At 40.2% G+C, this 22712-nt stretch overlaps 1 protein-coding gene across 6 annotated transcripts in view; it reads left to right on the top strand.

Annotated features, from left to right (window-relative positions):
* Positions 1 to 22712, top strand: part of CHD1L (chromodomain helicase DNA binding protein 1 like) — a 64246-nt gene that overhangs the window by 4700 nt on the left and 36834 nt on the right. For 5 of the 6 annotated variants that reach the window (XM_044944459.1, XM_025287986.3, XM_044944457.1 and 2 more), the window contains exons 2-6: positions 13571 to 13683; positions 16288 to 16394; positions 16959 to 17073; positions 17652 to 17683; positions 21919 to 22000. In XM_044944459.1, the coding sequence (XP_044800394.1) occupies positions 13571 to 13683; positions 16288 to 16394; positions 16959 to 17073; positions 17652 to 17683; positions 21919 to 22000 (449 nt within the window). Of the gene's footprint in view, positions 1 to 13343; positions 13461 to 13570; positions 13684 to 16287; positions 16395 to 16958; positions 17074 to 17651; positions 17684 to 21918; positions 22001 to 22712 lie in introns of those variants that run through there. The other variant, XM_044944458.1, reaches the window with a different exon arrangement.

The following is a 22712-nucleotide window of genomic DNA, read 5'->3' as shown; positions in this document are numbered from 1 at the left end:
CCTTATTTTCTGTCTAGGTGATGATTCCATTTGTGTAAGTTGGGTGTTAAAGTCCCCCACTGTTATTGTGTTCCTGTCAGTTTTCCTTTTTATGGCTGTTAGCATTTTCATTATTTATTGAGGTGCATAAATATTTATGTGTTATATCTTCTTGGATTTATCCCTTGATCATTATGTAGTGACCTTCTTTGTTTCTTGTAAGTCTTTATTTTTAAGTCTGTTTTATCTAAGTATTGCTATTCCAGCTTTCTTTTGATTTCCATTTGCATGGCATGTCTTTTTCCATCTCCTCACTTTCAGCCTGTATGTGTCTTTAGGTCTGAAGTAAGTCTCTAGTGTGCTGTGTGCTTAGTGGATCAGTCATGTCCAGCTCTTTGCGACCACGTGGACTGTAGCCTGCCAGGCTCCTCTGTCCATGGAATTCTCGAGGCAGGAGTACTGGAATGGGTTGCCATTTCCTTCTCCAGGGGATCTTCCCAACCCAGGCATCGAACCCAGGTCTCCAGCATTGCAGGCAGATTCTTGACCATCTGAGCCACTAGGGATGAACCATACATTCAGGTCTTGTTTTTGTATCCATTCAGCCAGTCTGTTTCTTTTGGTTGGAGCATTTAATCCATTTACATTTAAGGTAATTATCAATATACATGTTCCTATTACCATTTTCTTTATTATTCTGGGTGTGTTTTTGTAGGTCTTTTTGTTCTCTTGTGTTTCCTGCCTAGAGAAGTTCCTTTAGCATTTGTTGTAAAGCTCATTTGGTAGTGCTGAATTCTCTTAGCTTTTGCTTGTCTGTAAAGCTTTTGATTTCTCCTTTGAATCTGAATGAGATCTTTGCTAGGTAGAGTAAAGTAGGTTTTTCCCTTTCATTATTTTCAATATATCCTGCCAGTCTCTTCTGGCCTGCAGAATTTCTTCTGAAAAATCAGCTGATAACTTTGTGGAGATTCCTTTGTATGTTATTTTGTTTTGCATTTCCCTTGCATTAGTATTTTTTCTTTGAATTTAGTATTTGTTTGTTTGATTAATATGTGTCTTGCCATGTTTCTCCTTGGGTTTATCCTGTACGGGACTCTGCTTCTTGAACTTGGATGGCTATTTCTTTTCCCATGTTAGGGGATTTTTTGGCTATAATCTCTTCAGATATTTTCTCAGACCCTTTTTCTTTCTATTTTTTCTTCTGGGATCACTGTTATTCAAACGTTGGTGAGTTTAAAGCCTCTGAGACTCTCCTCATTTCTTTCCATTCTTTTTCTTTATTCTGCTCCTTTGCAGTTATTTCCACTGTTCTACCTTTTAGCTCACTTATTCATTCTTCTATCTCAGTTATCCTGCTATTGATTCCTTCTAGTGTATTTTTAATTTCATTTTTATTTATTTTAATTGGAGGATAATTACAATATTGTGATGGTTTCTGCCATACTCAATATGAGTTGGCCATAGGTACACTACACTCATGTCCCCCCAATCCTGAACCCCCTCCCACCCCCCTCCCCACTACACCCCTCGAGGCTGTTCCAGAGCACTGGCTTTGGGTGCCCTGCTTCATGCATCAGACTCGCACTGGTCATCTCTTTTACACATGGTAATGTATATATTTCAGTGCCATTCTGTCAAATCATCCTTCACTCTCCTTTTCCCAGAGTCCAAAAGTCTATTCTTTACGTCTGTATCTCCTTTGCTGCCCTGTATGTAGGATCGATCGTCAGTGCCATCTTTCTAAATTCCGTATATATATATACATATATATATATGCATTAGTATACAGTATTTGTCTTTCTCTTTCTGGCTTATTTCACTCTATAACAGGCTGTATTGCTATTGCTAAGTCACTTCAGTCGTGTCCGACTCTGTGTGACCCTATAGACGGCAGACCACCAGGCTTCCCTGTCCCTGGGATTCTCCAGGCAAGAACACTGGAGTGGGGTGCCATTTCCTTCTCCAATGCATGAAAGTGAAAAGTGAAAGTGAAGTCGCTCAGTCGTGTCCGACCCTCAGCGACCTCATGGACTGCAGCCTTCCAGGCTCCTCCATCCATGGAATTTTCCAGGCAAGAGTACTGGAGTGGGGTGCCATTGCCTTCTCTGATAATAGGCTCTAGGTTCATCCATCTCATTAGAACTGACTCAAATGCATTCTTTTTATAGCTGAGTAATATTCCATTGTGTATGCGTACCACAACTTTCTTGTCCATTCATCTGCTGATAGATACCTAGATTGCTTCCATGTCCTGGCTATTGTAAATAGTGCTGCAATGAACATTGGGGTACATGTGTCTCTTTCAATTCTGGTTTCCTCAGGGTATACGCCCAGCAATGGGATTGCTGGGTTGTATGGCTGTTTTATTCCGAGTTTTTTTAAGGAATCTCCACACTGTTTTGTATAGTGGCTGTACTAGTTTGCATTCCCACCAACAGTGGAAGAGGGTTCCCTTTTCACCACACCCTATCCAGCATTTAGTGTTTGTAGACTTTTTGATGATGGCCATTCTGACCAGCTTGAGACGACACCTCATTGTGGTTTTGATTTGCATTTCTCTAATAATGAGTGATGTTGAGCATCTTTTCATATGTTTATTAACCATCTATATGACTTCTTTGGAGAAATGTCTGTTTAGGTCTTTTGTCCACCTTTTGACTGGGTTGTTCGTTTTTCAGGTATTGAGCTTCGTGAGCTGCTTGTGTATTTTGGAGATTGTCACTTGTTTAGTTTGCTATTATTTTCTCCCATTCTGAAGGCTGTCTTTTCACCTTGTTTATAGTTTCCTTCGTTGTGCAAAAGCTTTCAAGTTTAATTAGGTCCCATTTGTTTATTTTTACTTCCATTACTCTGGGAGGTGGATCATGAGGATCTTCCTGTGATTTATGATGGAGAGTGTTCTGCCTGTGTTTTCCTCCAAGAGTGTTATAGTTTCTGGTCTTACATTTAGGTCTTTAATCCATTTTGCATTTTATTTTTGTGTATAGTGTTAAAAAGTGTTCTAGTTTCATTCTTTTACATGTAGTTGACCAGTTTTCCCAGGACCATTTGTTGAAGGGGCTATCTTTTCTCCATTATGTATTTTTGCCTCCTTTGTCAAAGGTAAGCTGTGCATAGGTGAGTGGATTTAGCTCTGGACTTCTAGTTTGTTCCATTGATCTTTATTTCTGTCTTTGTGCTAGTACTGTACTGTTTTGATAGCTGTAGCTTTGTAGTAGAGTCTTAAGTCGGGAAGGTTGATTCTTCCAGTTCCGTTCTTTCTCAAGATTGCTTTAGCTCTTCAGGGTCTTTTGTGTTTCCATACAAATTGTGAAGTTATTTGTTCTAGTTCTGTGAAAAATACCATTGGTAGTTTTGATAGGGATTGCACTGAATCTATAGATTGCTTTGAGTAGTAAATTCATTTTCATCATATTGATTCTTCTAATCCAAGAACATGGTATATTTCTCTGTTTGTATCATCTTTGATTTCTTTCTTCACTGTTTTAGTTTTCTGTATACGAGTCTTTTGTCTCTTTAGGTAAATTTATTCTTAAGTATTTTATTCATTTCTGTGCAATGGTGAATGGAATTGTTTTCTTAAGTTCTCTTTATGATTTTTCAATGTTAGAGTATAGGAATGCAATGGATTTCTGTGTATTAACTTTATATCCTGTGACTTTACTATATTCATTGATTAGTTTTAGTAATTTTCCAGTGGCATCTTTAGGGTTTCCTATGCAGTGAGAGTCAATTCTTTTCCAAAGTGGATTCCTTTTATTTTCCTTCTCTGATAGCTGTGGCTAGGACTTCCAAAACTATGTTGAATAGTAGTAATGAGAGTGGGCACCCTTGTTTTGTTCCTGCTTTTAGAGGAAGTGCTTTCAATTTTTTGCCATTGAGGATAATGTTCGCTGTATGTTTATAATATATGACTTTTATTATGTTGAGGTATGTTCCTTCCATGCCTACTTTCTGGAGAATTTTTATCATAAATGGGTGTTGAATTTTGTCAAAGACTTTCTCTGGATCTACTGAAATAATCATATTGTTTTTATCTTTAAGTTTGTTGAGATGGTGCATCACATTGATTAATTTGCAAATATTGAAGAGTCCTTGCACTGGAATAAAGCCCACTTGATCATGCTATATGATCCTTTTAATATGTTGTTGGATTCTTTTTGCTAGATTTTTTTTGAGGATTTTTGCATCTATGTTCATCAGTGATATTGGCCTATAGTTTTCTTTTTTGTGGCATCTTTGGTTTTGGTATCAGGGTGATGGTGGCCTCATAGAATGAGTTTGGGAGTTTTCCTTCCTCTGCAGTTTTCTGGAAGAGTTTGAGTAAAATAGGTGTTAGCTCTTCCCTAAATTTTTGGTAGAATTACCTGTGAAGCCATCTGGTCCTGGGCTTTTGTTTGTTGGAAGATTTTTTTTTATTACAGTTTCGATTTTCATGCTTGTGATTGGTCTGTTCACATTTTCTGTTTCTTCAGTTTTGGAAGATTATACTTTTCTAAGAATTTGTCCATTTCTTCCAAGTTGTCCATTTTATTGGCATATAGTTGCTGATAGTAGTCTCTTATGATCTTTTGTATATCTATGTTGTCTGTCTTAATTTCTCCATTTTCATTTCTAATTTCATTGATTTGAGTCATTTTTTCTTGACAAGTCTGGCTAACAGTTTGTATATTTTGTTTATCTTCTCAAAGAACCAGCTTTTAGTTTTATTGATCTTTGCTAGAGTCTCCTTCATTTCCTTTTCATTATTTCTCTTCTGATTTTTATGATTTATTTCCTTCTACTAACTTTGGGTTTTTTGTTGTTCTTCTTTTTCTATTTGTTTTAGGTGTAAGGCTAGGTTGTTTGTTTGATGTTTCTCTTGTTTCTTGAGGTAGGCTTGTATTGCTATGAAGTCCCTCTTAGCACTGCTTTTACTAAATCCCGTAGATTTTGTGTTGTTGTATTTTATTTTTTTAATTTAAATTTATTTATTTTAATTGGAGGCTAATTACTTTACAGTATCGTATTGGTTTTGCCATACATCAACATGAGTCCGCCACGGGTGTACACGTGTTCCCCATCCTGAACCTCCCTCCCACCTCCCTGTATTTTCATTATCATTTGTTTCTATGCATATTTTTATTTCCATTTTGATTTTTTCAGTGATCTTTTGGTTGTTCAGAAGCATTTTGTTTAGCTTCCATATGTTTGTGTTTTTTATACTTTTATTTTTTCCTGTAGTTGATATCTTAATTGTGATCAGAAAAGATGCTTGAAATGATCTCAATTTTTAAAAATTTACCAAGGCTTAATTTGTGGCCCAGGATGTGATCTATCCTGGAGAATGTTGCATATGCCCTTGAGAAAAAGGTGAAATCCATTGTTTTTGGGTGAAATGCCCTGTAGATATCAATTAGGACCAACTAGTCCAATGTATCATTTAAAGCTTGTGTTTCCATGTTAATTTTCTGTCTGGATGATCTGTCCATTGGTGTGAGTAGGATATTAAAGTCCCCCACTATTATTGTGTTATTGTTGATTTCCCCTTTAATAGTTGTTAGCATTTGCCTTATGTATTGAGGTGTTCTATGTTGGGTGCGTATATAGGTTTACAATTTTTATGTTCTTTTCTTGGATTGATCCCTTGATCATTATGTACTTCTTTGTCAAAGTGTCCTTTGTCTCTTATAACTGTCTTTATTTTAAAGTCTATTTTATCTGATATGAGTATTGCTACTTCTGCTTTCTTTTGGTCTTCATTTGCATGAAATATTTTTCCTAGCCCCTGACTTTGAGTCTGTATGTGTCCCTAGGTTTGAGGTGGATCTTTTGTAGGCAGCATATAAAGGGGTCTTGCTTTTGTATCCATTTGGCCAGTCTCTGTCTTTTGGCTGGAGCATTTAAGCCATTTATGTTTAAGGTAATTATTGGTAAGTATTATCCTGTTACCATTTTGTTTGGGGTTTGTTTCTATAAACCTTTTTCTGTGTTTCCTGTCTAAATAAGATCTTTTAGCATTTGTTGAAGAGCTGGTTTGGTGGTGCTGAATTCTCTTAGCTTTTGCTTGTCTGAAAGCTTTTGATTTCTCCTTCGAATCTGAATGAGATCCTTGCTGGGTAGAGTAATCCTGGTTATAGGTTTTTCCCTTTCATCACTTTAAGTATATATAGCACTATAAGTAGACCCTTCTGGTCTGCAGAGTTTTTGTTGAAAGATTGACTGTTATCCTTATGGGAGTCTCCTTGCAAGTTGTTTGGTGCTTTTATTATTTTTTCTTTGTATTTAATTTTTGTTAGTTTGATTAATATGTATCTTGGCATGTTCTCCTTGGGTTTACACTGCATGGGATTCTCTGGGCTTCTTGGATTTCGGTGGCTATTTCCATCCCCATTTTAGGGAAGTTTTCAACTATTACCTCCTCAAATATTTTCTCATGCCCTTTCCTTTTGTCTTCTTCTCCTGGGATGCTTATGATTCAAATGTTGGGGTGCTTAACATTGTCCCAGAGGTCTCTGTGACTGTCCTCATTTCTTTCTATTCTTTTATCTTTTTTCCACTCTGCTTCATTTATTTCCACCATTCTGTCCTCCAGCTCACTTACCCTTTCTTCTGCCTCAGGCACTCTACTGTTTGTTCACTCCAGAGTGTTTTTAATCTCAGTTATTGCATTGCTCATTGACTGTTCTTTATTTCTCCTAGATCCTTGCTAAACATTTCTTCCATCTTCTCAATCCATGTGTCTAGTGTGCTCATCTGTGTCTCCATTTTGTTCTCAAGATTTTGGATCATCTGTACTATCATTATTCTGAATTCTTTTTCAGATAGACTCCATCTCCTCTTTGGTTTGTTTTGGTGGGTTTTTACATGTCCCTTCACCTGCTGGGTTTTTCTCTGGCTTTTCATTTGGTTTGCTGTGTTTGGGGTCTCCTTTCTTCTGGCTGGAGGGTTGTAGTTCCTCTTAGTTGTGGAGTCTGCTCCCTGTGGGTAGGGTTGGACCAGTGGCTTGTGAAGATTTCCTGATCGGGTGACCTTGTGTGTGTGTTCTGGTCAATGGTGCTGGATCTCGTCGCTCTGGAGGGCAGCGCAGTAGAGAGTTTTGGGGTATCTGTGGATTTGCTGTGGCTTTGGGGAGTCTGTTAATGTTCAAGATTGTGTTCTGTTTTGCTGGAGGATTAGCTTGGGATGTCTTGCACTGGAGCTTGCTGGCTCTTGGGTGGAGCTTAGACTCAGTATAGGTATGGAGGGTTTTGGGTGGACTCTTGTGTATTAATGTTCTCTGATGTCAGGAGTTTTATGATGGTCAGAAGTTCTGGAGTTGAGACTCCTGCCTCTGGGTTTCAGTCCTGACATCTTACAGTAGCATCAAGACTTCTCCATCCATATAGCACAAAAGACAAAACCTGCAGGTTACTGATGAAACAACTCTCCACAGCCAGGAACACCCAAAGGGAGTCACAGAGTTTATATAGAGAAGAGAATAGGGAGGAAGGAGAAAGAGGTGACCAGGAGGAGAAAAAAGGAGTCAAAAGGGAAGAGCAATCAAGCCAATAATCAAATCCCTAAGTGAAAATGGGTACTAAAAATTAGGCTGTTAAAGATACAAAATTAATAACAAAAGATAGAAAAGCAAAAATTAAGAACCTGGAATAAAAATTAGACTCAAAAGCACAGTGTAGAAATACGGAATTTATTTCAAAATTAAGATTTTTTTTTCTTTTTTTTAGAAAGGTGAGAGTAGGCTATAAAAAAAGCTAAAGGAGTAATAAAGAAATGTATTAGGACAGTGTGAGGGGAAAAAAGAAAAATAAGAGGGGAAGAAAGGAAAAAAATAGGAATTGAAATATGAGAAATTAAAAAATAATAAAAATTTTAAAAATTAAAAAATAATAATGAAGAAAAAAGTTTCTTTCAATATTTTAATAAGAAGCGGAGGGATATATATGGTAGTAGTGAGATGAATGTTCGTGTGATTCCTCTGTGTTCCTGCTAGTCAAGTTGCCTACTCAGAAAGTCCTCCAGTGTATCTAGGAATGTCTCTGGAGCTGTTGTGGGCAGTGTGGAGTCAGTTCAGTGTCAGATATTTCCTTGTTCCAGCGTATACAGTTGCCCCTCAAATGCACAGTCTCAGTTTGACTGCAGGGTTTTAATCTTGCACCTGCTACTTCTGGGGCAGTTCCCCCTTCTTTTCTTTGCTTAGGTTGGCCTCCTCTGTTTGCAAGTTTCTCTTCAGTGTCTGATCTCCACCCTGACATGAAGGGATGAAACTGGCCACTTATTCAGGCTCACTTGAGCTTTGGAGATGGAAAGTCAAAGTGTCGGTCACTAAGTTGTGTCCAACTCTTTGCAACCCCATGGACTGTACTTCAGGCTCCTCTGTTCATGGGATTCTCCAGGCAAGAATACTGAAGTGGGTTGCCATTCCCTTCTCCAGGGGATCTTCCCACCCAACCCAGGGATTGAACCCAGGTCTCCTGCATTGCAGGCAGTTTCTTTACTGATTGAGCCACGAGGGAAAATGTGGAAAGGGAGGGACACTGCAAACAAGCGCCACTGGTGTGTGTGGGGAGCCCTTGAAATGGATGGATCACCCAGGAATTGCCACAGTTCAAGGCGGTGTGCGCCTGCCGGGTCCAAGTGCTAGGGCTCCCGAGTGCAGGGTGCACCGTGGGGGCACAGCCCCAGGTGGGCCATGCATCTCCTCAAGGGAGTTGGTCTCAGGCTGTGATACCCTCTATAGCTCTATGGTGTCCAGGATCCTGGGAACACATGAGTAGCGACTGGTGGCTTGCTCACAGCTTGGGGGAGATGCGGTGTTTGGGGCTGAGATTGCAGCAGCTCCTTGCTTTCTGCCTCTGGCTGCTGCTCACCTGCCTCTCTGCCTCTGAGGAGAGTCTTCATTTATTGTGTTGTTCATCACTGTCTATTTGTTCTTTGATTCTTTAGGTCCTTGTTAAACATTTCTCGTATTTTCTCTATCCTTGCCAAGAAATGGGTCCAGCTCTGGAGTTTGCAGGCAGTTGGGTGGAGATGGGCCTTGGTGCTAGGATGAAGACCTCTGGGAAAGTTCACACAGATTAATATTCCCTGGATCTGAAGTTCCCTACTAGTCCAGTGGCTTGGCGTCGGTGCCCCCACCACAGGGTCTCAGATCCAAGCCCTGGCCTGGGAACCAAGACCCTGCAAGTCATGTGGCACAGCCAAAAAAAACAAGCAATAAACAGAAAAAGGGCAGAACAATACCAAAGGACAAAAAATAAGATAAAATTAGAAAAATTAAAAACATAGAGAACAAGAGAACAATAAAAATAAAAGTGGAACAAGACAGAACCACAACAGCAAAAAAATTTAAAAAAATATATAAAAATAAAAGATAAAAAAGAAAAAGAATTCCCTGGTGCTTTCTCTAGCCATGTTCTTGCCCCCCATGGTGAGCTGTAGCCTATCCCTGCCTCCCCAGTAGACCTCAACACTTCTCTGGTTAGGTCTCTGGACTCTGTGTCAGCCCCACCTTTGCATGTGTTCCTCTCACCAGCATCTGTTCCTGAAGCTGACCTGGAGCACACGTGCCTGCACAGGCCTCCATATGCATGCTCAAAGGGTTGTTGAGCGTTTTTTATTGAGGTTTGTTTTTGCTTTGTAGGCTCTTGCTTGCATAGAAAAATTAAATATTTGTCATGTATAATGGAAATATGTTTTCTAACGTGTTATTTGGCTTTTGATTTTGTTGCATGTGTGTATGTATGTCAATGATGATGTTTAATAATTCTTTGTAGTCAGAACTTTTAACCTTGTAGCATGTGAGTTTTGCCATTAGCATTCTGCTTAGAAAGGACTGCTATTCTGAATTTGTACTTAATGGCCTAAATGTTTTTCTTCTAGTATAATTATGGTTTTTCATTTTACATTAAAATTTTCATTTCCCCAGAAATTTATTAGGAGAGAACTTGACTCTATTCCTTTCCCCCAAATATGGAACAAAGTGCCTGCTTTTTGGAAATTGCCTACTTAAATAAGTATTTTGTTCTGCGGTAAGCAGTCTTCTTCTTAATAGTGTCAGAGATACATCCCATTCATTTGGTGAACTTTAGAAACTCAAAATACATTGGATCATAAAGGTGTGTTTGGATTGCATTTTTCTTTTTTTTTGGAATATGCAGAAAGCTGACAGTTGGCCTTTTGGTTTTTTCCTTCTGATAATTTATATCATTTGCCTCTGACTGCTTTTAAGATACTTTCTTTTAAGTTTTTAGAAACCTAATTATGATGTGTCTTGGTATATATTTCTTTGGGTTTATTTTTTTATTCTCTTTGAAGTTCATTCAGCTTTTTGAATCTGTAGATCTTTTGCCAAATTGTGGAAATTTTCCAGCCATTCTTTCTTTGAGTACTTTTTTTAGCCCTGTCCTGTTTCTCTTCTCTTTCTGGGATGCCGATGAATGAATGTAGATCTTTTGTTAGAGACTTGCAGTTCCTTGAAGCTCTGTTTTCAGTCTGTTCAGATTGAGTAATTTCTGTGGTTCTGCCTTCCAGTTCACTGATTCTTTTCTCTTTTCTATTCTGCTATCAAGCCCATCTTCTTGAGTTTTTTACTTCGGTTATTGTATTTGTTAGTATATTATTTTTCTTTGTACTTTCTATTTCTTTACTGATGCTTTCAATTTTTTTTTTCAATTATTTTAATAAGCATATTCATAGTTGCTTGTTGAGGCACTTTTATCATTGCTGGTTTAAAGTAAGTGTAACACCTGTGTCATCTAGATGTTGGCATCTCTGGATTGTCTTTTTTCATTCAGTTTGAAATCTTCCTGGTTCTTGGTATAATGAATGTTTATTAAAACTGGACTTTTTTTTTTTTTTTTTAATTTATTTTAGCTGCACAGGGTCGTCATTGTGGCACGTGGGCTTCCCTAGTTGTGGTGTGCAGAGTAAGTTTCTGAATGTGGAATCTTAGTTTCCTTATCAGGGATTGAACCTGGGCTCCCTGCATTGGGAGCGTGAAGTGTTATCCCCTGGACCACCAGGGAAGTTCTTACTTTACATATTGAGACTCAAGGTCTCATTTAAACCTTTTGTTCAGTTGTCTGTGCTGCTCTAGCAGGGAAAGGTGGTTGCTGCCTTGTTACTACCAGGTGGAAATAGAAATCAAACTCCACCTCTGAGCTTTTCTTATATACCTGGGAATAGGGAGGGGGTTTGTCCTTACTTCTGGGTGAGAATAAGAGTACTAGCTCCTAATCTGGTCCCCATGGGCACTGTGTTAGGTGTGGTCTCATTAACCTGAGGCAGTGATAAAAATCCTGAGTCTCCACTAGGCCTCCTTTAACACTGTAGGGCCGGTTGGGGATGGGGCTCATATGATCTAGTAGGAATGTAAGTTCAGGCTCCCTATGTGGTCTCTGCTGACACTGCAGGGGAGGGAAAAGTGAAGTGGGATGGCTTCACTATTGGTGAATGGGATGAAGATCCTGACTGCCTGGTTAGCCGTCTCCGGTACCTTCCTCCTAGGGGTGATGGGAACTTGACTGAATCTCTTGAGAGTGGAGGTCTAGGCTCCCATTTGGCCTTTGCTGGTGTGGATGGGGCCACAGATTTTTCCCTTTAGTATTTGGCTTAACTAGAGTGGTTATTGTCCAAAAGTTATAAGTTTTGTCGCTCTAGGCTGTCTTTTTCCTTTGGCTATGGAAACAGGCTTTTGTTAAACTTTTCTTTACTGTGTACATTGGCATTTCTGGGTGGTTAATTTCTTCACCTCTAAGTCTGGGCTATATGAGGCAAAAAGAAACCCAGGGAACTCATAACTGTTGTTTGCCAGCTCCCAAGGTTACTAACCAGTCTGCCTTCTTTGGCCCCACCTTTTCAGAGTCATCTTGTTATGTTCATTTTCTTTGTAATATTCAGAATTTTTAGTTGCATTATCCAGAGGAATGATGAACATCTGTATGTCCCCAAAAGCAGAAGTCTCCAAGGTTCATATTTTAATCTTCTTTAAATTTTCTGGATTTTCCCACATGCAATATGGGGATGATACCTAGCATGAGATTGTTAGGCAATGGCACCCCACTCCAGTACTCTTGCCTGGAGAATCCCATGGACAGAGGAGCCTGGTAGGCTGCAGTCCATGGGGTCGCTAAGAGTTGGACACGACTGAGTGACTTCAGTTTCACTTTTCACTTTCATGCATTGGAGAAGGAAAGGGCAACCCACTCCAGTATTCTTGCCTGAAGAATCCCAGGGATGGCAGAGCCTGGTGGGCTGCCGTCTGTGGGGTTACACAGAGTCAGACACGACTGAAGTGACTTAGCAGCAGCTGGTATTTAGTAAGTACTTAATATCAAAAATAGTAATCCTTTATCAGCCTTACTTGCCATCAGTATCTTTTTTTCATTTGTCATTTGCCTTTTAAAAAGCGTTTTATTTTTGTTTGCGCTGGTCTTTGTTGCTGTGTGCGTGTTTTCTCTAGTTGCAGTGCGGTCGCTAGTCGTGGTGCACAGCTTCTTACTGCAGTGCCTTCTCTTCTGCAGATCACGGGCTCTAGGGTGTGTGGGCTTCAGTGGTTGGCAGCACCAGAGTGCTCTCTAGAGTGCAGGCTCAGTAGTTGTGGCACAGGAGTTTAGTTGTTCTGCACTATGTGGAATCTCCCCAGACCAGGGATTGAACCCATGTCCCTGGTATTGACAGGTGGATTCTTAACCACTGGACCACCAGGGAGGTCTGCCTTTTATTTTTATGGAGGGTTTTTTTTTTTTTAATGTACTAAATTATTGTTTCTTTTCTAAACAAAAATTACATATATAAAGTAAATGTCTTTATTTAAAATTATATACCTACATAAAAAAATAACTTGTTAATCTTTTAAATGTTTTACAATTGTATGTTGCCTAGTTTCTTTTTAAAGGTGATGAGTTCAAACCAGAGTTTTACTTTTGTTAGTAGTTTTTCTATAAAGTATGTTTGGGATTTCCCCCCTTCGGAAGATATGGCTAGTCTCTGAAACTGGATTTCCCCCACCCCCACCCCAGAGAAAGAGAGGCAGCAGGAGCTCTCTGGATTTCAATCTATTTTCTGCTGCCCTTGTACATTGGTAAACACTGCCGGCGCAACACTGTTTCCATTCTTAACAGCACTGCTTCTGGATTCAAACTTGATTTAATCTCATCCTGTCTTGATTTTTTTTTTTTCCTTTAGCATCCAATGGCAGATTTAAATGGTTGCAGTTAAGCAAGCAGACACGTGTATCACCCATGTGTTGTTGTTTGCTGTTACGTTGCATCAGTAAAACCTCATTTCCTAGAATGGACACTGGCATGAGACTCAGGCAGTCTGGAGGCCAGATCCCAGGTTGATTTTCTCGTCTGTCAAGTGGATCCTGTAACACTGACAGGCTGTTTTAGGGCTTTGACTATAGTGGTGGCAAAGTTTGTTAAAAAAATAGTGTGGAAGTCAGCAAATATTTGCATATCTGTAACTTCTCAGCAAAAGATACATCCAGTAGGCTTGGGGTATGGGTAATTAGCCTGTGTTCTTTGGTTGAAGGTCTTGAACATAGCCTGTGTGTGTGCTGAAATGTCTACTCTTCCGACTTGCTGTTTGTTTGTTTTTTTATTTCTAGGGATCCATCTACGCCCTTATCAGCTGCAGGGAGTCAACTGGCTAGCCCAGTGCTTCCACTGTCAGAATGGCTGCATCCTGGGGGATGAGATGGGCTTGGGTAAGACCTGCCAGGTATGTTACTGTGGAGCGAGTACTGTTTACCTCTACTGGAATACCTCCTTACAACTCATTCCTGTTTTCAGCTGCCAACTATTGGGATATATTTTTATACTAGGAGGTATACAGGTATTTTTATACCTGAGCTTTTGTTACGAGATCATGACCTTGGACTTGGGCTTTTCTCATTATGGGGGTGGTTTTGAACTGTCACTACCTTTGTTTTAATCTAACCCTTGACATATAGAATTACAATTAATGGGCAGGATTTTCTATATAAAGCAAATATACCTGTCCCAGGGATCAAATTGGCTCTTCCCTCTTTAGTAATACTTTACTAGTTAACTGGATCACTTTTAATATTAGTCTCCCTCAGTGGATGGTGGGGCTACTTTGCATTTCTCCACCATGCTAGAGAATTACAGAGGAGGTACTCTGTTTTCTAAAATGACCTGGCCTTCCAGTGGTAGGAATCAGACCTACCTCCTTGGGTAGAATCAGACGTGACTTCCTTGGGCATGGATTACCAGGTTTTGTCTTGAGATTGATCCTGCCAGTAGGATAATCACCAGTACAGCTCATGTTGACAGAGGTCAGCGGTAGTCTTGGATTGATGGAAAGTCCAGACACAGATACCCCTTGGGTTCATCACACAAGGTTTATTCCTCTGTAGTGTACCAGAGAAAGTCAGTGCAGTCAGGGTATACAGCAGAGGCAATTGAGTAGAAACCATGGAAGTATAAGTTTCTTGATTCCAAAGCTTTCATCATTGAACCCACAGAGTGAGTGAAGTTCCCATTAGTCCTTTTAGAAGGACTAACCTCTCCCCTTAAGTCTGACCTCACATAGTAAACATCAGGCTGGAGCAATTCTGCTCAGAATCTAGTCTGACCATGTTGAAAGTGAAAGTGAATGTTGCTCAGTCATGTCCAACTCTTTGCGACCCCATGGACTATACAGTCCATGGAATTCTCCAGGCCAGAATACTGGAGTGGGTAGCCTTTCCCTTCTCCAGGGGATCTTCCCAACCCAGGGATCAAACCCAGGTCTCCCGCATTGCAGGTGGATTCTTTTCCAGCTGAGCCACAAGGGAAGCCCAAGAATACTGGAATGGGTAGCCTATCTCTTCTCCAGCAGATCTTCCTGACCCAGGAATCAAACCAGTGTCTCCTGCGTTGCAGGTGGATTCTTTACCAACTGAGCTATCAAGGAAGCCCCTGACCATGTTGGCGATGCCTTAATCTAGATGTACCTCATCAGTCTTGGGGTTTTTCAGGATACAGTATGACTTCTGAGCATGGTTCCCCAAGGTAGCTATTTATCACTCTCAGATGTCTCAGGCAGTAATCCTGGTTCTAGTGTATTCCTGAACTGAGAGCTATGGAACAAAGAGAAGTATCCCAGTGTTTCTGGGAGGCAGGCCAATGGACTCTTAGATTCAGGTACAGAGCCCTCCGCGTAGTCTCCTGTGCAGTATCCATTTATCATGGAAAGCTTTTAAAGAAACTTCTCTAGTCAAAAATGTGTACAGCCAGGTCCTAAAATAGGCTATTAGGCTTTACAGAGATTTTCAATTTAGACCCTGACGTGAATTTATGAGGCATTATTTATTTTTTGTTTTTCTCACTGGAATGTGTGCCCCAGGAGAGCTAGGAGTTTTGTTTATTTTGTTAACTGTTCTACACCAGAGTTCAGAATAGAGCCTGGTGAATAGAGGGTACTCCATTAGTGCATGGGCTTCCCAGGTAGTGCTAGTGGTAATGCAATGCTTAGTCACTCAGTTGTGTTCGACTCTTTGCGAGCCCATGGACTGTAGCCCACCAGGCCTCCTCTGTCCATGGAATTCTCCAGGCAAAAATACTGGAGTGGGTTGCCATGCCCTCCTAATGCTAGTGGTAAAGAACCTGCCTACCAGTGCAGGTAGACATAAAGCGATGTGGGTTCCATCCCTGGGATGGGAAGATCCCCTGGAGGAGGGCACAGAAGCTCACTCCAGTATTCCTGCCAGGAGAATCCCGTGGACAGAGGAGCCTGGCGGACTGCAGTCCCTGGGGTTGCTGAGTTGGATAGACCGAAGCAAGCTTAGTGTGCAAGCATGCACGCATAAATCCATGTGGGGGGAAGTTAGGAAGGAAGGAAAACATTCTCCTTTAGGAGACCTGGCCAACAGCAGAGGCCAGCGTGTGGTTGGTCGTCTTCACAGTCATATCTTGATTCTTCTTAGCATGTGTTTTTAGAGCATTCCTAACTTTGTGCCTCATTTGCCTTGTTTTCATTGATTTCTGTTGTCTGTTCCTGATGCTTTCCTTTGTATGAAAGGTTCAGTTACATAAATTTTGAGCACTATTGCTTGTTGACTGTTGATGTAATTGAGTACCGTCAATGTCTTCGGCAGTTGTATCAAAGCTTACCTGATTTCACTCTAGGAATGGATGACTCTCCTAATGTGTGGAAGATTGTACATTATTTGTTTGTATAGCCAGTCTTGTTTAATAGATTGTGTTTATACTTTATTCTTTTTGATGCAATTATAGGTGTTCTCTGCAAGGCTGTGGGAACTTTATAATTATTTCTCATGTGGAAAGGTGATCAAAACTGCCTTCTTTTTCTGTGTTCCAGACTATTGCACTCTTCATTTATTTGGCAGGAAGATTAAATGATGAAGGACCATTTCTGATTCTTTGTCCCTTGTCTGTTTTGAGCAACTGGAAAGAAGAGATGGAGAGGTACAGAGTAGATATAGTTGAAATTTTTTTTTTAACTTTTTTTTCTGGGTACTATGTGAAATATGATAAAACAACATATTGTCCTAAGCAGTGAGTTTATTTTTTCCAGAAAACTCTGGCCTGAGGAAGTGTAGATAAAGAATGAGGATCAGATGAAGGAGGGAGGGTCTAGTGGATGTTTTTGTTGCCTTTTGGCAATTTGAAGGTCAGTACTCGTTTTTAGTAAATTTTGCTGAACTGAGGAAGAAACCATCCTTTTCATAGTGATACAGTGACATTTCATAGGAAGTAATGAATGTGGGAAAATATTTTTCTTTTAAGAATTAACACAAGGTCCTTTTAGATGTTCATCTGACCCTTCTCCCTCTTCACATGGGGACTTAGTCACCCTTAGGTTTATCCATTACTCTGGTTGAGGTTTCAGGGTCTCAGGACTCGTCCTGGCTGCAGAGCATCCTGGGGTCTGTACATCTGCAATCCTTCCATGAAATGTCATTTTCCAGAAATGCACCCCTTGTCCATGGCTCTGTGTTTGTGTTCATTTACCTCTTTTCTTGGATTCAGATTTGCTCCAGGTCTTTACTGTGTAACATATGCAGGTGACAAGGACAAGAGAGCCTGCCTACAGGAAGACCTGAAGCAGGAGTCACGTTTTCATGTGCTGCTAACTACCTATGAGGTATCTGTTTTTCTACAGCCAGAACTCTTAACCTGGGACCTTAGAAGTTGCAGAATCCTCTGGAATTATATTTAGTTTTTTTGAGGGCTCATGTTATTCTAGGAGGAAAGTCTGTTTTCGTTTGATTCTCACAGAGGTCCTGTGAGCAAAGGGAGTGAAAAACTATTGTTAGTTCGATATCTCTCCCTCTTTCTTGGTGGATTAAGGGGGAGGGCTTCCCAAGGAGGCAGCACTTGAGCTGTCTTTTGGGCAATGAGTAGAAGAAGGTAGGATGGGCTGAGGCATCATCTGTTACTAGAGGATGGGAAAGGAAGATGAAGATACTTAGTTCCCATCTCTGTTCTCGTTGTTCAAGCTAAGAATGTCCAGACTCCTGTAAGCAAGCCCTTCCATGCGTTCATGCCTCCCTTTGTCTGTAAGATGCTGCCACCCAGAGGTTATGCTCGGAACTCTTGTACATAGTCAATGAATGAGACAGCTAAATCCGATAGTTTAGGAGAGTTAATAAAAGACTAGCTTATTAATGTCAGAAGTATATCAATATCAGCCTTTACAATGTGTTTTCCTTAACTTTTCAGATTTGCTTGAAAGATGCATCTTTTCTAAAGTCGTGAGTATGTTGCACTACTTCAGAAATTGTCCTGAATGTGTCATGAGAGTAATGTCTTTCCTTCACATTTTTTCCCCTGGTTTGTCATCTGTGAGTCTTACCGGGTATGTGGTATGGCAGGAGTCTTACAGTCCAAGCCTGTACTCGTTAGCTGTGTCTGCGTAGATTCCCCGACTTAACCTCTGTGAACCTCAGCTTCTTTATCTGTAAAATGAGGACAGCTGCTGTGAGGATTAAGTGAGATAAGCTGTATGTGGTGGGCGGTTAGTAGATACCAGATTCTTTACATCACAGCTTGTATAGATGCCTGTCAGGACTGCTGCGTGGAAATTCTACTACAACATAGGGGAATTATTTGAGCTTTTTTCTGGAAAAATCCTAAAATAGCCATCAGTGCTATAAAGTTAACTTTTTATTTTTTAAATAATTTTATTTATTTATTTTGGCTGTGCCTCGTCTTCGTTGCTGCACGGGCTTCTTCTTTTCTCTAGTTGTGACAAATAGAAGCTACTCTCTAGTTGCGGTTCACAGAGTTCTCACCGTGGTGGCCTCTCGTTGCGGAGCACAGGCTCAAGAGCTGTGGCGCACAGGCTTAGTTGCTCTGCAGCATGTGGGACCTTCCTGGCCAGGGATCAGACCTGTGTCCCCTTCATTGGCAGGTGGATTCTTTACCACTGAGCCACCAGGAAAGCCCTAAAATTAGCTTTTTAGAAAGGGATTTTTAAGTAAATTTCTTTCCAGTTATTGGCTTACAGGTCTCAAATCAGCTCATAAAGTACAGGAAACTTAGGTGTAACTCCTGATACTACCTGGTACTTATACAGTGGTAGGGATGCTATGTTGCAGTATGTGGTTAAGTCAACAGTTACCTTATAAATTAAACAAGAGCTCAGTTTTGGATGAATAAGAAGATATATTGACAGTTTCATTCTCATAGCATGTGTACTTATGGTTAGGTGGGGTTTGTTTCTTTAATATTCAGGACGTTTACAGAGTGCTTTATCCATAGTATAAATGTTATTTCATACCCAGGCTCTTCTGAGTTGGATTTTTATTTTCATCTTATTTTGAAACACTAAAGACTCAGTCACAGATTTCATGACTTCCATGTAGTGTTTTGTTTCATTCATGTTTCATTTAAGTATGCCTATTACTTTACTTTTCTTAAGAAAAGGATATGCTTTCCCTCTCACTTCTTTTTTATTGTCAATATCCAACTTAATATGTATTAAAGATCTCTCCTCTGGAAAGACATTGTTCTGGGAGTTACCAGCAACACCAGGAAAGTAAACCATACGGTGACCCCAAGCGAACATAAAACTCCAGTAGAGTTAATAAGAGGTATAGAGATATCCATAATATTAGGCAATATATGGAAAATCTCAAAAGGCAAGAAGATTAGGACATAGATGTTATTGGGTACTTTCCATAAATTATCCTATTGAATCAGCATGAAAACCTTAATAAGTAGGTATCGTCATCCATTTTATAGATGAGAATGGTAAGAGATGAGGTGTGACCCATCCCAGGGCACATTGCTAGTAAATGGCAAAGCAGACCTCCAAACCCACTTTGTTGTAGAGCTTTTTAAAAGAGAACTTTCCGAAGTATTTAAATGCACTGGAGTTTTACATTTTCAGTAGAAATATAATCTTTCTATATGAGATTATTATCTTAAATCCATTCCAAGTGAATTTAAGAAACTAAGTAGTAAAGGGACATTTATAACGTTTACTCATTATGACCCCTAAGAACACAGTTGTGTTCTTTTGATGTATTTGGCAAGGTTATACTTTGTATGACTGTACTGCATACTGAGAACAGCCTGAAAGTGTAATGCAGTCTCAGCCCTAAAGAGGCTTATTAGGGAGGGTTGAGACTGTGCATGTAACAATATGAAAAATAGGAAAGTTTTTTGATAATAAATATAAAATCTTTGGATCAAGAGGATTAGAAATTACTTTTCCCACTCTCCATTCAGTCCTGGAATTCCCTCCACCCCTTCCTCTCCAGGGAGCATCCCTTGGCATGTCCTTTAGAGAGTAATTTGACGACCTTCTGTTACTGAGCCCAAATCCACCTCCTTATAGTCTGATTCATTAAACATGCTTTTTATTGTTTGCTTTTATATGTAAAAACCTGAATATTGAGACTTCCTTGGTGGTCCAGTGGTTAAGAACAACCCATGCCTCCATTGCAGGGCCATGGGTTTGATCCCTGGTTGGGGAACTAAGACCCCACATGCCACATTGTGTGGCAGAATAAATTAAAAGAATAGAAATTAAAAAAAAAAAAAAATCTGAGTATACAGCTCTTAATACCATAATAATACTGTAATGATCTTAACAGATTAATACCTAATCTGTGTTGAATGGTCATTTAAACAGGAGCCAGGCACTGTCCTGTAGCCCCTTGAAAAGGGCTCACACCCTTGTCATGCCGTGACCAGCGTCCAAGATCAGCTGGACTCTTACTCCTCATGATCCTTCAGTGCAACTCCTGCTACCTGGCAGGAGTGACCCTGATTCCTGCACCCACTCTTGGACCCAGTTCTTCCCTCTACCTGCACCACTCAGTAGGTGAATGGGCCTAGGTGTCTGTCTCTGTACCCATTTTCTGGATTTTCTCTGTGGCCTCAGAGGAAGAAGGCTTCCTCCTCTTTTAAGGCCAACCTCTGCTCAAGATCTTCCTCTAATATTTGAGGGATTTTAATTTCCATATATCTTTCCAGTGTTCTGCTTTACTTGTATGTACATTTAGTTGTTTTTAATATGTAAGTATGTTTGTATTTTTGGCCATGTTAGGGTCTTGGTTGCAGCCCGCTGGATCTCTCATTGTGGTGTGCTGGTGCATGGGCTTATTGTTGCGATGCGCAGGCTTCTCTCTGGGTGTGGCTCACAGGCTTCAGAGTGTGTAGGCTCTAATTTGTGGCCCTTGGGGTCTCTATTTGAGATGCACAGGCTCAGTAGTTGTGGACCATGGACTTAGTTGTCCTGCAGCTTGTGGGATCTTAGTTCCCCGCCCAGGGATTAAACCTGCATTGGAAGGTGGATTCTTAACCACTGAACCACTAGGGAAAGTCCCCTACATTTAGTTTTTTAAGTATAATTATAATGTAATGGGATTACAGAATGTTTACAAATGAGATTAGAGCCTTATAACTTCCACTTTATTATCTTTTGCATGGTTTTTATTATATATATTATATAAATATATAATATTTATATCTTTTTTAGTTATATAGGCCTTTTAAATTATAACATATTTATAATTTAAAATGCTGTGTTTCATCACCCATTATTGGACCTATTATTATTTTCAGGTTTTTGCTGTTTTAAATAATGCAGCTTTGAACATATTAATACATACATATTTTAAATTTTTTTGTGGGCTAAACAGCTTCCCAAGAGTATATACAGAGGATATCTTCTTGGGAATTTGTGGTTATAACTATTATGCTACCAAAGGGCACTGGCATAGCCACCAGTGACTTCTACATTAACAGAGCCAGTGAGGTATCTTCTTGTTGTAACATTTGATCTGTTCACCACGTCCCCATTTTTTATAATTTATTTATTTATTGGTTGCACTGGGTATTCCTTGCTGCTTCTAAGTTGCTAAGTTACGTCAGTCGTGGCTGACTGTGTGCCACCCCATAGACAGCAGCCCACCGGGCTCCCCCGTCCCTGGGATTCTCCAGGCAAGAACACTGGAGTGGGTTGCCATTTCCTTCTCCAATGCATGAAAGTGAAAAGCGAAAGTGAAGTCTCTCAGTCGTGTCCGACTCTTAGCGACCCCATGGACTGCAGCCCACCAGGCTCCCCCGTCCCTGGGATTCTCCAGGCAAGAACACTGGAGTGGGTTGCCATTTCCTTCTCCAGTGAATGAAAGTGAAAAGTGAAAGTGAAGTCGCTCTAAGCTTTAGGTATGTTAAAGTGGCACGTAGTAAATGGTCGTGTTTCCTTTTGCTTTCTGTCTCCAGTGCCTCTTTTCTACCTTCAATGCATAGAACTTTCCCATCTCAGAAAATAAATTCCCTTAATTTTACTACATTATCCAGATATTGCCTGATGTATTTGGTCAGCTCTTGGAGAAGGCGATTTGGGTGTGTTTCTAACAGAATGGGCTTTATATTGGTCTTCCCAGAAAGAGTCTTAGTTTTGTAGTAAGACTTTTGGGTATGAGATATGTGTTTGAGTTATATAAAACTGAAAACATGGATGTTCCCTTCACAGCTTCCCTTGGAGTGTTCTTGTTGTGGATGAAGCTCACAGGTTGAAAAACCAAAGCTCCTTGCTGCATAAGACTCTTTCAGAGGTAAACTCATAGGATGCTTTTAGTTTGTATATCACTCCCTTTTAAAAAATGTTAATATTAGTTTGGTCCTGTATGCTACTGCTACTGCTGCTAAGTCGCTTCAGTCGTGTCCGACTCTGTGCAACCCCATAGACGGCAGCCCACCAAGCTCCCCCGTCCCTGGGATTCTCCAGGTAAGAACACTGGAGTGGGTTGCCATTTCCCTCTCCAATGGATGAAAGTGAAAAGTGAAAGTGAAGTCGCTCGGTCGTGTCCGACTCTTAGTGACCCCATGGGCTGCAGCCTACCAGGCTCCTCTGTCCGTGGGATTTTCCAGGCAAGAGTACTGGAGTCGGGTGCCATTGCCTTCTCCTGGTCCTGTATAGAGCCAATTAAATTGACACATTTTTTTCAGTGAGATTTCTGCAGGGTTCAATGAACATTTTATGGTGACAGAAGTAATACTTAACATGGCCTAGTTTCTCTTGTCTTTTACATAGGAGATAATGTTTATTAAAAATCTGGTTGTCAAATGAATAGGACTCTACCCCAGGATAATACGTTGTATTTTTGGAAATGTTTCAACTGTCTTTTTGATTTTCAGTTTCTTTAAAAATAATCTTAATGTAGTTTTTCTGTCTGCAATAACAAACATACCTGACATATTTATTGTACCACTCCCCCATTTACCTGTTTAAAAAATTTGACAATTCAGAGTCATGAACAGACTAAT

Source organism: Bubalus bubalis, chromosome 6 (genome assembly GCF_019923935.1).
Source record: "Bubalus bubalis isolate 160015118507 breed Murrah chromosome 6, NDDB_SH_1, whole genome shotgun sequence".
NCBI lineage: Eukaryota > Metazoa > Chordata > Mammalia > Artiodactyla > Bovidae > Bubalus > Bubalus bubalis.
This window is presented reverse-complemented; position numbering and strand designations above follow the sequence as displayed.